A 14,875-nucleotide genomic window follows, 5' to 3' on the forward strand; every position below is an offset into this window, starting at 1 on the left:
GTTCACCGTTTGTAAAACGTACAAAATGTGCAATAAATATTTGTTAAAAAAAAAAAAAAAAACTATGAACCATAATGCAAACTAAGCGTTTTTTTGTGATGACTTGAGATACTTGTTAGGAAAAAGTCAACAAGTCAATTTGCAGTTTATATTATATATATATTACTGAATATTACTATACTATATTACTGAATCGCATAAAATTGTTTCTTATTTCACAGGTAGATTAAATAAAGAGCAACCATTTTTAAAAATACAAGAGTGTGTTCAACTGCAATCATTTTGGAAGAAAATGCAAGTCAAATCGAAAAACTGAATATTATGAATATTGGATAAATATAAATGATCAGTACATACATGCCATCCTTGCGCGTAATGGTGTATCCATGGTCAGGATAGTGGACAAATGTCACATTGACTCCGATCAGAGGTGTTCCATCAGAGGTCAGCACCTGGCCTCGAATTATCGACACCAAGCTGGAAAAAAAGAGTTTATTTTTCTTAAAGGTGAATGAAATCTTTTATTGCAGTCTTGTAAACTTCACACTGTTGTGGGGTAAAACCTGCGCTGGAAAACTGGCTTGGGCAAAGTACACCAGCTCACATGTTCACATGCTACAGCAGCGCCTCTCATCAGCATCGCTCAGAGAACTGCAGAGTGACTGCAGTGAGAGTGCACTGGAAGAGACATTCTTGCCCTCATCGTGCACATAGCATGACTTCTATTGTCATCCCAATCTTTAGCATAGTTTTACACCACAGAACAGTTTTTAGAGCTGCATTCACGTGAACTTGATGACCTGTACTTCAGTCTTCAGCAGTGACAATTTCCTTTTTTTTAAAATCAATAATCAACTTCTACACGTTATTTGACCTGATTACACAGGTAAAGACAAACATTTTTTATGAAGCCTATGCGTGACTCAGTTTGCTGTCATTTTGTTATCAGACACTCGTAATAATGCTAGATTAAGGTAATTTGCATGGTAAAGTGACAGCAGGGGTTTGGCTCCTCATTAAGTTGTGGGATGCAACACCATTGTCAGATAAAACCAATCTTTGTGTACAGCATTGCATGCACATATTTTCTGTCATGTTTAAGAGGCCACAAAAATGGGCACAAGGCCAGAAACCAAAGTTTCTCAGCCCCAGGGTAGTATCTCTGGGGCAGTTTCAGGCCAGGTTTGTGCAGAGCAAAGGTCAGGGTACGTCAAACAGGTCAGAGGCACAGAGGGTTAAAAGCATCAACTTCTCTGCTGTTGCTTTAAGTTCACTGATTCATTTCTGTGCATTTGTCTATTTGGTAAGTTAGTCCTGGTTGCCTTGCCTCCCTTTGTAGCAAAAAGGAATATAAAACACTAGGGGTGGGCGGAAAAATCGATTTTTCTTCCCTGAATCGATTATATTACGTCATCAATTCATTACATTAAGTTTTGTTAAAACTAGCCCACATTTGTGCCGTGTGGACATTTTAATTAATTTTGTAACTGTAAACTTTAACAAATGCTGTACATGTTAAGCACCTCTTTTTGTCTCAAGTTGAAATAAATGTCAGCTGCTGGACTGACTGATACGGACTGATGTGCATCGTTTATGGGAACGAAGGAGGAAGAAAATTGCAATTACTGGTTATATCGAATCGCAATACTTGTAGAATCGCAATTATCAAGAATCGTGATACAAATCGATTTGGCACCTTAGAATCATGATACAATCGAATCGTGACCAAAGCATATCGTCCCACCCCTAGAAAACACTAAATTTCTGTTATTATATGCCGGTTTTAAATAACCTTTTAACCAAACAAAACCCCTTCCTCTTTGTCTCTTTCATGCACTCTCTTCTATCACTGACATATTCTCTCTCTCTCTCTTTGTCTGCATGCATACACATACACACAAAAGTACTTTAATTATAATGATGGGGCCCATTCCATTACAACAATACAGGATGCTATTATGGCAGGCTTGTGCCCCTCGCCTGTTATCATATGGCTTTATAAAATTGCCATCACGTTTCTTCACTGTATGCGAAACAAGCTTTCATCATATGCAAAAAGCCACTCATCTTTTTGGTTAATGAATTCATTTAATTAATTAAGGAATGTCTGAAGCAGATCCAGGTAAAAACGGCATTTGGACAGAACAAGTGGCAGACTTTAAGTACTTATGGTATGATCCAGAACTTATTCAAACTTCTTCCAGCGTAAAGATCAAGAGAGACAAAACAACTGAATTGCAACCTCTCATGGTGAATGAAAGAAGGATAAACTACAGTAGGAACAACAGAGTGCATTATGAGTGAAAAATATGATCTCTAAAAAAAAAAAAAAAACATTCCCCAACACATTATTCATCTATTCACCTAATATAAATGATAAATTCAATTTTGTTTCACTCTATATTTACCATTGGTCCTCTATGCCCCCCCGCAAGCCCTCTTTGCAGTCCCAAGTTGGAAATCTGGGGTCTGAAGCCAATTGCAGTTGGCATCGGATAAGAAATTGCACTCAAATCCCTCACAGGGTTAATACAAAGAGATAAATGATAATGCATGTTCAGAACCACAGCCAGTTCAAAGCACAAATGACCAATTAAAGCCAAGTCAAAACATTTCTTCCATTGTGGACTGTGGGAAGTGTCAGGAGAAGCCCCACACATGCACAATAGAAACATGAAAACTGCAGCTGTCAACGAGCAGGTTCAAAACCAGAGCTTCCGCTATAAATAGGGCCGTGGCAACTACTGCATTAACATGCTACCCAGGCCATTCATATCTGCAATGGCAAAAGATGTAAAAAAAAACTAAACATAAAAAAACATACTAAACACAAATGTCCATCTTCATTAAATGGCAAAAAGAAGAGCAAACCAAAGAAACAGTGAGAACATAGACAAGATTACCTTTTATTGAATGGACTTTCTCCAGTAATGTCATGAGTAGATTCAGGGCCAACAAGGAAGTGAATGCGCTGATTGAAGGATCTGGCAGCCTAATGAACATTGAAAAGTGAGGCTAATTTGTAGAAAATCAATTTCTTACTTCCACATTGTAATTTCTATTGCAATTCCTTACCTGCTGAGGGGCCAGTGGAGATGGAGACTGACTGAGCACCTCACTTGGGTCAGGTGACCCTTTGCAATATAACTGGTTCTGACAAGAGGGCTGCAGACAGCAATCTGGATCCATACAGTCAGTCAAGCCATCTGAAACACACCAACAAATGATTCAGGTTTGGGACCTGAGTAAAAATGAGGATGATGAGGGTGGACACAGAATAATGGGTAGAGGGATGACCAGATCAACTGAAGGATTAAAAATACCTAAGTAAAACTCCTTTTCACTGTCAGCAAGAAGGAAAATAAGATGAAAACCCCCAAGATATGGCAGAATATGTTATGAATGTTTTCTCTACATACCGGACAACTAACTCTAAAACATTTTAACTGGATCGTGAGAGTTTTGTACAGTATATCAAACTTCCGATAAAACTTGCTCTTGCATGTTACTCACACCATGCAATACAAAGCTGTATGGAAATAACAGAATGAAAAAGAAGTTAGTTAATGGTTTCCTCTGTTGTTTCTTTCTTACTTGTGAGTGACTGCTCATCAGAGCTCTCTCTTTTCTCTCAACATGGCCTCAATCTAAAACACCAGCCCACAGCTTTTTGAAGACCTGAGCAGCTTAAAAGGATTGCTACATTTAGTCTTTTTTCCAAGTGGGGTTGCATATAGCACTAATGAGTGGTCAACATCTTTCCTGCAGTAGACAGCGGTCAGAGTGTGCTACACTTGGAATGCAAAATAGGAAAATCTGAAGTGAATCTGCTTCATCTTAATTAAGCATTCTGCATTTCATAATTTCTTTTGTGATATTTTACAAGTATGTACTCATGTCCACCAATTAGAATATGTATTCTTATAATGTGTGTGGTGGTTAGCACCGTCGCCTCACAGCAAGGGTTCAGATTCATAGCCTTCAGATATGCTCTGTATGTGCCACATCTGTCCCTGATTGACATGTAGAGACCAATCCTAAAGACAATACTGGGTTTGAGTTATCAGCCAGTGCCACTGACTTAACTCAGTAATGCCTCATAGGTAATACCGCTTATTAATAATTTTACTGAATCCTTGGACACTTATCAATATTTGCTGATAACTAATCCAGCTCGTTTCCCCAATAATATGCACAAGTATACCTCCTTCATTGTCCTTGCCATCAGTACAAAGTGTTTCCATGGCAACATGACACCCAGCCCCTCTCCATCCTGACTGACAGATGCAGTGCCATCCATTGGCTTCCAGAGTGCACCGTCCATTGTTGTTACAGAGACCTGGACATCCCTCTGGGCACAGGGGGCAAACACAGAGTTAACAGAGGTGGCCCAAACACCGTAAACTAGGCCTCACTTCATGCAGGATTTTGGAGAATAGTTGATGATAATTTCGTACTGGAGTGCTGAGAGCTGTAAATACTTTTATTCTTGCTGTTTCAGAACGTAACAATTTACATGTAAAGTTACAATATACTTGTATCATAATTTAATTTCATTATGTAAATGATAAGATTTACAAGTGCACAGTGCTGAGCTGACAAGTAAAATCTAAGTTCCAGTTTAAAAGCTTAATCTAATTATTTTTACATTTCAGTAAATACCAAAAATGATCCAATGTCAAATCTGTTGGACCCAAATAGCAGAAAGACTGCAAGATGTAGAGTATATTGGTCATTGTGTCAAGACTAAAATGACTTCAACAGAACACATAAACAAACTTCATATACACAGTGGATCTGGAGTTACTTCATTTCCATTTTGGATAAAGCTGCAGTGTCATTCTACACATCCAAGGGATAACTGGAGAAACTTTACATACGAGAAATACTTTGTGCTTGTGGTTGAGATACAACGTTTTAGGTTTAAACACAATAAGATGTCAGCAGCTTCAGTACGAAAAGAATTTGAATGGTTAAATTTGGATGTGTATAAAAGTCATTATTATAACGTTTAGTCAGTGTGATGAACCTTTCTTCAATAAATGGACTCATATTGACTGACAAAACAAAAGACACATTGAGAGACAAATACAGCAAATCAGTATATTTACCCACACATAAGAGACGTAGACTGACGGATAAACAGACAGTCAGCCTTTGATGAAATGCACTTGTGTTGTAGTTTCACATGAACTACAAAGATTTTCTTTGGCCAAAATGGCACAGTTATGCTGCACGGCTGCAATTTCATTTAAATCATTTTAATATTTCCATTTTTGTATCAGTGGAAAAGAAACATGTTGCAGCTGAATAATATGATCATTAAAAACAGGACACACAAACAAACAAAAAATTTGATAAATTTAACTGACAATTTAAGCTGACAATGTTGGTTATAAAATGATATCAAAGCTTCTTCTCTTTAAAAGAAAACTTTCTCTTGCCGTATAAATATGGATTACTTTAGTCTTGTTCTTCAAGTCAGTATCACGGGTTGATCCATGTGAAAACACAACAGATAGACAGAGTACAAAGTATAGAAAAGACAGGGTGGTTTGGACTGCATGCCCCCGAAAACTATACTTTATGCCTCTATTTAGCATTCCTCAGTTACAGAGTAGATGGTGAGATTGAAAATTAAACAGACTGATAAATAAATACTGAGTATCAGACCAAAGCAAAGCCCGGCTGAAGAGATAGAAGAAGACAGGAGTGAGATAGATAGAAAACAGAAGTATAGCAGCTGGTTAAATTATCACACACACAGATATATAGATTTATAAATCAGGCTTGTGGATGCAAGACAAAACTGTAGTCACACACCTTTGGTGTACAATTGTGTATGCATTCCAGTTTTGCGTGTACCATATGTTCTTGTGCACAACTGCACTGGTATTGATTGTGTTTTGTGTGAAAATCATTGATAAGGACAGGCATCTTCCAGAAGAAGAAAACAAAAAATATAGATGACTTCAGAAATAGAAAAACAGCACAAAATGACAATACATGAACCAGATACACCAAGCGCTGAAAGGAAATGTAACATGGAAAGTGAAGGAAAAGGAAGAGACAAGGAAACTGAATGAACTGGAATGAATCCGAAGAAACAGTGAGTGTGAAGTTGTATTTTGGGACAGAGAAGCCTTTATTAAATCTTTGGCTTGAATTACCTTTATATCCTGAGAATAGGAGAGGGCAAGAAGGAGAGAGGGAGGAAAATTAGGGAAAAAAGGAAATTGAAACCAAAACAAGCACTGCCAAATATATTCTGTGATGGAATGATGGAAAAAGGTAGCCAATGGTAGACTAAGGAAAGGAAGGAAGAGCTGGGATCAAATCAACAGAATGAAATAGTAGAGATACAGTAGTAAAATGACTCAATTAGGATCAGTTTTCATAAACAATTATTGTCTCACCAAAAAAAATCATTTTCATGTGTATGATATGATTGATGTCGAAAATAAGTGAGGTTAAAAATGGTTAACAGGCATCCAGTGTAATTAAGTGTAGTCCAAACTTTAACATCAGGCAATAATTATTACAGCTAAGATTTCAACTAGCATGACATAAGCCAAAACCTACAATGTCCTAAGATACAGTTCCTCTAATTACCACCGGATGCTTTTAATCTATGTGCTTTAATATAAATGAACATAGGACTCTAAAATTTCCGATTTTTTTTCCCACCACTTTTGCTTTATTTTGCCTCTGAGATAAAAGATTTTGGTCATTTTCGGACTCGTGTAAATACGACAATACCAATAAGCTTAGGCTGCAGCTACAGTGGAGAGGACACCAATCAGAGGTACGGGTCAGAACAGTGGGCAACTGTTTTTCGTTGAAATTGTTACCAAAGTCTGGCATTGGAGCTGCTAAATTCCATTTAAATCTGGTTCTAAATTAGTGCAGAAGTGTAGAAATGGTGTTTCCTGATTCTGGTCTTGTGGAAGCAAACCCCTGCATGTTTTAGATGGACGCTTGCTTCTCTCAAATTATTGGTTCATTGACAGACTTCTTCAAAACTTGATGACAAGATTTCAATTGCCGACTCACTCACAACATAGCGCTCACGATATAGAGGACTCCCTAGTGGGTAGGGGTAGCCGGCTGCTGTTGCTTTATGCTTATGCATGACACTGTTTGAATGCAGCTGTGCTTTACAATTATTCACATTTATGTGTCACATAGACATATGCCCGCAGGATATGTACATATTAGATTTTGTAAGATTTTCATTACCCAATAATAACCACTGTGTCTGTTATTGAGTATATGACAAATAAACATCTGGAACCTTGAATCTTGAACAACTTAATAACTAAGCAAAATGTTGCTGTTTTCTGGTTAAGAACACCATCTCTCTCCAGTTACATAGAACTTTATGACAAAAATCACAGATTATGCACACTTTTAATTTCTTTATTTGTACTGTATCCACCTATACATGCACGCACTGCAGCTGTAAGTCTATAACAATATTAAATATGCTAATATTGTATTGATATTTACGTATTGATATACAAAAAGCAACAAAACATGTTGGAACACAACAATGGTTTTCTAAAGTGTTGTTTTTGAAGCCACAGTGGACAATGTAGCTCTTATTAAAATTTTCACAAAAACAATCTGATTATTATGATTATTATTATATTATGATATGATTATGATTTTCTATGACAAAAACATAGACAAATACTGTACGTTTACTGTTTAGACTAAACTACTTTTTAAGTTTCAAATATGGTCTCTGCATATATTACAAATAACTTTTCAAAAGCTACATATCAGGCAGAAAAAGATGCTAACAACATCGTGGTTGAGATGTCTATTATGTGGTTACCAGACATTCCTTACATGTAAGGAAATAATAAGCTAGAGGTAGCTTTGGTATACACTCTTCATTGCTCCTGGCTCCAGGGTGCAATGCATGATGGTCTATTTCGACCCAAACAGTGTACATCTTCTGTACTACTTTTAGTGTGCCATGTGACAAATATAGTGCACTATATAGTGAATGAGAAGTTTAAAATTTTGAACAGGGTTTCAGCGTTAGTTGTAGTCATGAGACAGGATCCTGTTTCTGTAAACACAACTTTCAGGCAAAAAGGCTCATATCAGACAAAGGTTGAACTGAAGGGGCAGCATGTCACAAATCAGATGATTAACAGTTTAAACTTACGGCATAGCGTGTAGAAACTAGAAAAAACAACAATTATGAAGCACCTGAAATAAACACAACTTTTCTCATTTTCAACTTCCTGTCAGGCAATAGGATGTTTGTATCATGGAATCTGAATCTTTAAACTAATAACCATGGGTGCGCAGAGATTGGGGGTGACTGTGTCGAAGCCCTTTGCCGCTCTTTCATCAAGGGGTATTTTTGCTTTTTTCTAAATTATTTTTTTCCTAAAATTGTTTATATGTTGAGGAACTGGGTGGGAAGATCATAAAAAAGTAATTGCAATATAATTATAAGTGAATTATATTAATTCTACCGCATGACAATGTATGGATGTATGTATGGATCGATGGATAGAGAGATAGCAATAGTCTCTTCTAAACTCTCCCAATCCCAACCAGACTGTTCAAGGAGGTTTTCCCTTAATTGACACTTCCAAATTGGATTTGATCAATCTGTCTTTGTTGACAGGATATGTACCTCAGACTTTTAAGGTTGCTGTAATTAAACCTTTACTTAAAAAACCTACTCTTGATTCAGAAGTGTTTGCTAACTATTGACCTATATCCAATCTCCCTTTATGTCTAAAGTTCTTGAAAAAAATAGTTGCAGTTCAGCTTTGTGATCATTTCCACAGAAATAATCTGTTTGAAGAGTTTCAGTCAGGATTCAGAGTGCATCATAGCACAGAAACTGCACTGCTGAAAGTTACCAATGATCTCCTCTTAGCCTCTGATAGCGGACTTGTGTCTGTGCTTGTCCTGTTGGATCTCAGTGCTGCATTTGATACGGTCGATCACAGTATCTTATTACAGAGTGCAGGTTTACTTGAGGTTTCCAGAGTTTCTAAAAGTAGAATGGGAGGCAGAGCCTTCAGTTATCAGGCCCCTCTCTGTGGAACCAGCTGCCAGTTTGGCTTCAGGAAGCAGACACCTTCTTTAACTTTAAGACAAGGCTTGAAACTTTCCTTTTTGATAAAGCTTATAGTTAGGGATGGCTCAGGTGATCCTGAAACATCCCATAGTTAAGCTGCTATAGGCCCGGACTGCTGGGGGGCCTCATCTGTCACACCTTTCCTCACTTTACTCTTTTTTTTCCCCCTTTCATTTCCTCATATGACATTATGCACATTTGGCATTATTGTTTAATTTAATTAATTAGATTTGATTGGATTATGATTACAATGAATTGGACCCTAATTGGCTTGAATTGGACTGTACTATTGAAGTGCCCTGAGATGACATTTCTTGGGATTTGGCGCTATATAAATAAACTGAATTAAATTGAATAGATACATCTTACTTATTAAGTTGGACAATTTATGTTATCAAATTATATTACCAAACAATTCATACAAAAGAGTAAAAACATTGAGTTAGTTATTTAATCAAACTATTTTGATCTTCCTTCGTAGCAGTTTTAATGGCAATTTCCACTATTTTCTAATTTTTTTACAAACTAGGACAAAACAGTGGAGAATTTTCTTCACTGATTGCATCTTCTTTTAATTTCTTATTTATCTCTTTATTTTGTTAAACAAAAGTAACAATATCAATGTGGACTTTTTCTTGTTACTACGCACTTTGAACTGCCTTGTGTACGAATTGTGCTCTACAAATAAAATTGCCTTGCCTTGCCGTACTCTTGGTAATATTACATTGTGATATCTCTTTAAAAAAGTTATTAATACTGATTTCAATACTCTGATTAATTTAAGCTATTATTTTCAATAATCTGTATAATTTAAACACTTTATGTTCTCTGCCATATATAAAGCAGACGTAAACTAAAATACTTATTTACCTTTACAACTTTACCAGTCCCATTTGTTCGTGTGAGATAGTGTTTAACAGTATCACCCTAAAATCAGACAGGTTAAATTCTATTCTTTAAATACAATGGTTCTGACAAAATATATAAGTCAAACATGCAAAGCAAAGTTTCCTTTATAAAAAAAGGCTATTGCTCTTACAGTCATGGGATGTTGAAAAAAATTAGGAAGACATTGAGTTGATGACCACAATACGGCATTTAAAAAGTCATTCAAGGCAAACCATAAAAATGAAATTCTCTTCTAGTTTTTTGTTGTGTAGAAACTGAAAACAGTCAAGCTACCCGATAGAATAGGCCTTTGTTCAATACATCATTGACTGTGTTAAGAAAAGATGGTAGAAAAAAACTCAATATAATAAGAATGAGAAAAAACACAACATATTCTGGATATCCAAATTGAAAACTTTAAATAAACAGCAATGAAATATGGAAATAAAACTAAAGAAACCACAGCTCCGATTTATGCAAGATAAGCAAATGAAGAAGGAAAGAAGAAAACAGGAGGTGAGGACGAGAAAAGAGTACAGTACCTTTAACTCTAATGTCCGGATTGTGAGCTTTATGAAGGAAGGAAAAAAGAAGAAAGAAAAAAGATGGAAAAAGAGAATTTAGTCCAGAAAGTAAGCAGCAGCAAAAAAAGAGAAATATCAGGGCCTGACCTCTTTTGCTGCTAACACACATCCAATTGGGCAGTGCTAAGTACATGTGTTCACATCTGGCATTACAATCTGTTCCCACATGCATCCTGATTGACCACGTTTGATGTAGCTTACATCACATTATAAACTGTCAGTTGAGCAAGAAAGAGAACATCAGTAGGTTTAATGATGTTGATGTCCTTATTTAGACATTGACACGTTGCATATTCATCTGATTTATCATCTGTTTTTTCCCCCTAAATTATTTACAAGAATTAAGTATTGTAACTGACTTGATATGAGAAGAGTAAAGGAACATAAAATAAAATATTTGTGAAGTTGCAGAGCTCAGTGTCAGTATACCACAGACATATACTGAACTTTGAACTACTCAAATACCTACTAATCACCGAAAAATTGTTTAGGTGGGTGGACATGTGATGTATCATTGGACAGCTGACAATCTTGTCATTTGATTGATGAAAAGCAAGATGGCTTAGGATAACCACAATGAGTCAGTAGGTGGGCAGAGCGATACATTCAGATAGTCCAAAAATGCAACTGGTTAAGCATGACATTTGAGTGAAACCAAAGTGCATTCACACCTTCATTTAGTACTGTGCACTTGTGACTGGATCCTGGATGTTAGCATCACCTGAGATGCATGTTCAGACCAAATGTGAACAGCCTCCAAGAGTAATAAATTACATGTGTACAATGCACTAAAAAGGAATTTCTCTTTAATTCACAATTAAGCGTTTCTCATAAAAAATGTTTTTGAAGATGATGTGTCATAAATGTATGACTCGAGTAGAATCGAAAGCAAAGAGGACAAAAGTACCGCTTATAACTTTTACTCTTTAAGAATATAAGGGAAAACAGAGACCGCAGAAAAGGGAAAGGAAACAAATGGATGAGGGATTGCTGTATCCAATTCTGCTAATATTAGGATTTAACCCAATAGCTCAAGCTACCTAAAACTGGATGGGTTCAAAAAGTTTGGTAAAGTGGACTAGGAAGCAGAGCCCTCAGTTATCACTCCCCTCTCTTGTTAAGAGAGACTTGACCACCACCTGCTGACCAGGTTCTCTTTTGTTTTGGGTCAAGTAAATGCATTATGTCCACAGGTTTTCTACAGAGGTTTGTCTCGTGCTCAGTTTACTGCTCTATTGTATATCCGTTTGCATCCGAGCTGCCTCAACAACAGCAAAAATACTCATTAAAGTCGTCTACTTTATAAGACCTAATAATGATTTTGTAGTTTCATAGTTATAATGATCAAGTTATCTGAATCGGAAGCTTGGCTCTTCACTGTTGAAAACCACCTGATAGTTAGGCAGCTCCATTTTGTCGGTGTGGTGCCACCTAGCGTAGCTAACCTTGTTGGCTGCTCTTTAGTAGAACCCTAGCAGCCGGGACCCCAGGTGACGGTCAGGAAGAGATTAAGATTAAGACTTTTATTGTCATGTAGATACATGTAAATACACAAAATTACTCCTCTGCATTTAACCCGTCCAGGTTGGCACCTGGTGACACATGCACGGGGTCACACGCTCATGGAGACAGATATACATTGGAGCGGTGGGCAGCGCCTGGGGAGTATGGGGGTACGGTGCCTTGCTCAAGGGCATCTCAGCCGTCGCAAGGAGGTGGACTGCCACCCCTCCAGCTGTCAGATCAAAGCAGAGCTTTGAGAGTGGGGATTGAACTGCTAACTTTCTGGTTATTGGATGACCGACTCTAACCACTGAGCCACGGCCTCCCAGAGGGGCCATAGTCCTAAAGTCAAGCCCGTGGTTCACCATCGACCTGTCCACGCTTCAAACAGATTTTCCCCACTCAGCGACACACCCGCTGAGGACAAAACCCTGGTAATTGGCAGCTCCATAGTCAGAAACGTGGCATTAGAGACACCAGCGGCTATAGTCAAATGCATTCCAGAGGCCAGAGCGGAAGATGTAGAATCCTATTTAAAACTGCTGGCTAAGGATAAACGTAAATACAGTAAAATAGTTATTCACGTCGGCGTTAATGACACCCGGTTACGCCAATCGGAGGTCACTAAAATTAATGTTGCATCGGTGTGTAATTTTGCCAAAACAATGTCGGACTCCGTAGTTTTCTCTGGACCCCTGCCAAATCTGACCAGTGATGACATGTTTAGCCGCATGTCGTCCTACAATCGCTGGTTGTCTAGATGGTGTCCAGCAAACAACGTGGGCTACAGAGATAATTGGCAATCTTTCTGGAGAAAACCTGGTCTGATGAGGAGAGACGGCATCCATCCCACTTTGGAAGGAGCAGCTCTCATTTCTAGAAATATGGATGAATTTATTTGCCACCCTAAAACATGACAACCCAGGGCTCAGACCAGGATGCAGAGTTGTAGTCTTACACACTTCTCTGCAGCTTCCCACCTACTGCTACCCACCCAATCGATTAACACAAAAGGAGCAAATCCTCTTGTGCAAAAAGAAATTATTAAAACAAAAACTTTAACTGAACAAAAACATCAAACTATTAAATGTGGTTTGCTGAATATCAGATCTCTCCTTTCGAAGTCTCTGTTAGTGAATGAGTTGATTTGTGATCATCATATTGATATATTTTGTCTTACAGAAACCTGGCTGCAGCAGGAGGATCATGTTAGCATTAATGAAGCAACTCCCTCTGACTGTTTAAATGTTCACGTTCCTCGAACCACAGGCAGAGGAGGAGGAGTGGCAGCTATTTTCAGATCAGGGTTACTCATCAGTCCCAGACCCAAGATTAGTTTGAGCTCTTTTGAATCTCTGATTCTCAGTTTTTCCCACGCAAAGTGGAAATCCCAGAAACCTCTTGTGTTTGTTGTTGTGTATCGTCCACCTGGCCCTTATTCTGAGTTTCTGTCTGAATTCTCAGAGTTTTTATCCCAGTTAGTGCTGAGTACAGATAAAGTCATTGTAGTGGGTGACTTTAATATTCATGTAGATGTTGAAAATGACAGCCTGAATATGAACTTTAATTCTATATTGGACTCTATTGGATTTTCTCAGAGTGTTCACAGACTGACTCACTGCCTTAATCACACCCTTGATCTTGTGCTGACTTATGGCATTGAGAGTGAACAGTTAACAGTGTTCCCTCTTAACCCTGTCTTATCTGACCATTTTCTGATAACCTTTGAGTTTACATTACTTGACTATACAGTTTCTGAGAAGAAATTTACATATAGAAGGTGTTTATCAGAGGATGCTGTAACCAGATTTAAAGAGTTAATTCCATCATCCTTTTGACAGAGGACGACTACCTAAACTTTACTCCAGCAGCACTTGACTCTCTTGTTGACAGCACTATAGTTTCAATGCGTACAGCACTGGACAATGTTGCCCCTCTGAAAAGGAAGGTAATCAGTCAGAAGAGGTTGGCTCCTTGGTATAATTCACAGCTGCGTGCTTTAAAGCAGACTGCAAGAAAGCTGGAGAGACAGTGGCGTTCCTCTAATTTAGAAGAGTCTCAGTTAGTCTGGAAAGATAGTTTAGTAACGTATAAGAAAGCCCTTCGTAAAGCTAGAACTTCTTATTATTCATCATTATTCAACAGTGTCTGTGCTTGTCCTGTTGGATCTCAGTGCTGCATTTGATACGGTCATTCACAGTATCTTATTACAGAGACTTGAACATGTAATTGGGATTAAAGGAACTGCATTAGGCTGGTTTAAGTCATATTTATCTGACTGATATATTTATCAAGTTTGTTCATGTAAACGAGGAGTCTTCTTCATACACTCGAGTGAGAGATTGAGTTCCACAGGATTATGTGCTTGTTGTCATTAACTTGTGTTTCTCTTTCTCAGCAGGTATCGCTGGCCTGGTGTTATGGTGTTTGCTGTCCCCTCTTTTCTGTCCTCTCAAAATAGTAACAAAGGACTGTACACATGAAATATTCTCATTGAAGGGCTTGTGACAGAAAACAATGACCCCTAACATAAACATAATTTTACATAACTCTAAGACCTGACAATGTGACAACTGGGCTGTAAAAAATTAAATGTATCCTAAAAGTCCTGATCTACACATAAAGATAACAAATCATATCAATGCACAAATTAATTAATAATTTTTTCTTTGTATTTCCATAGCATTTTTAGGGTTCCCCAGCAAATAGCCTCTACAAATCCAAGGCCTGATATAGTCTTGTGGTCTAGGAGTAGAATGAGAGTCTATTTCATAGAGCTGACTGTTCC

General features: G+C 37.7%; 1 protein-coding gene across 3 annotated transcripts in view; it reads right to left on the reverse strand.

Annotated features, from left to right (window-relative positions):
* The window catches only part of tenm3 (teneurin transmembrane protein 3), a 204,043-nt gene that overhangs the window by 100,519 nt on the left and 88,649 nt on the right, over positions 1–14,875 (reverse strand). For 2 of the 3 annotated variants that reach the window (XM_075464209.1, XM_075464208.1), the window contains exons 14-17: positions 4,205–4,351; positions 3,076–3,206; positions 2,904–2,992; positions 358–477 (exon numbers count right to left, since the gene is read on the reverse strand). In XM_075464209.1, coding sequence (XP_075320324.1) covers positions 358–477; positions 2,904–2,992; positions 3,076–3,206; positions 4,205–4,351 — 487 coding nt within the window. Of the gene's footprint in view, positions 1–357; positions 478–2,903; positions 2,993–3,075; positions 3,207–4,204; positions 4,352–6,170; positions 6,180–10,542; positions 10,570–14,875 lie in introns of all 3 variants that reach the window. The other variant, XM_075464210.1, reaches the window with a different exon arrangement.

The sequence above is a fragment of the Odontesthes bonariensis genome, chromosome 4, assembly GCF_027942865.1.
Source record: "Odontesthes bonariensis isolate fOdoBon6 chromosome 4, fOdoBon6.hap1, whole genome shotgun sequence".
NCBI classification, from domain to species: domain Eukaryota; kingdom Metazoa; phylum Chordata; class Actinopteri; order Atheriniformes; family Atherinopsidae; genus Odontesthes; species Odontesthes bonariensis.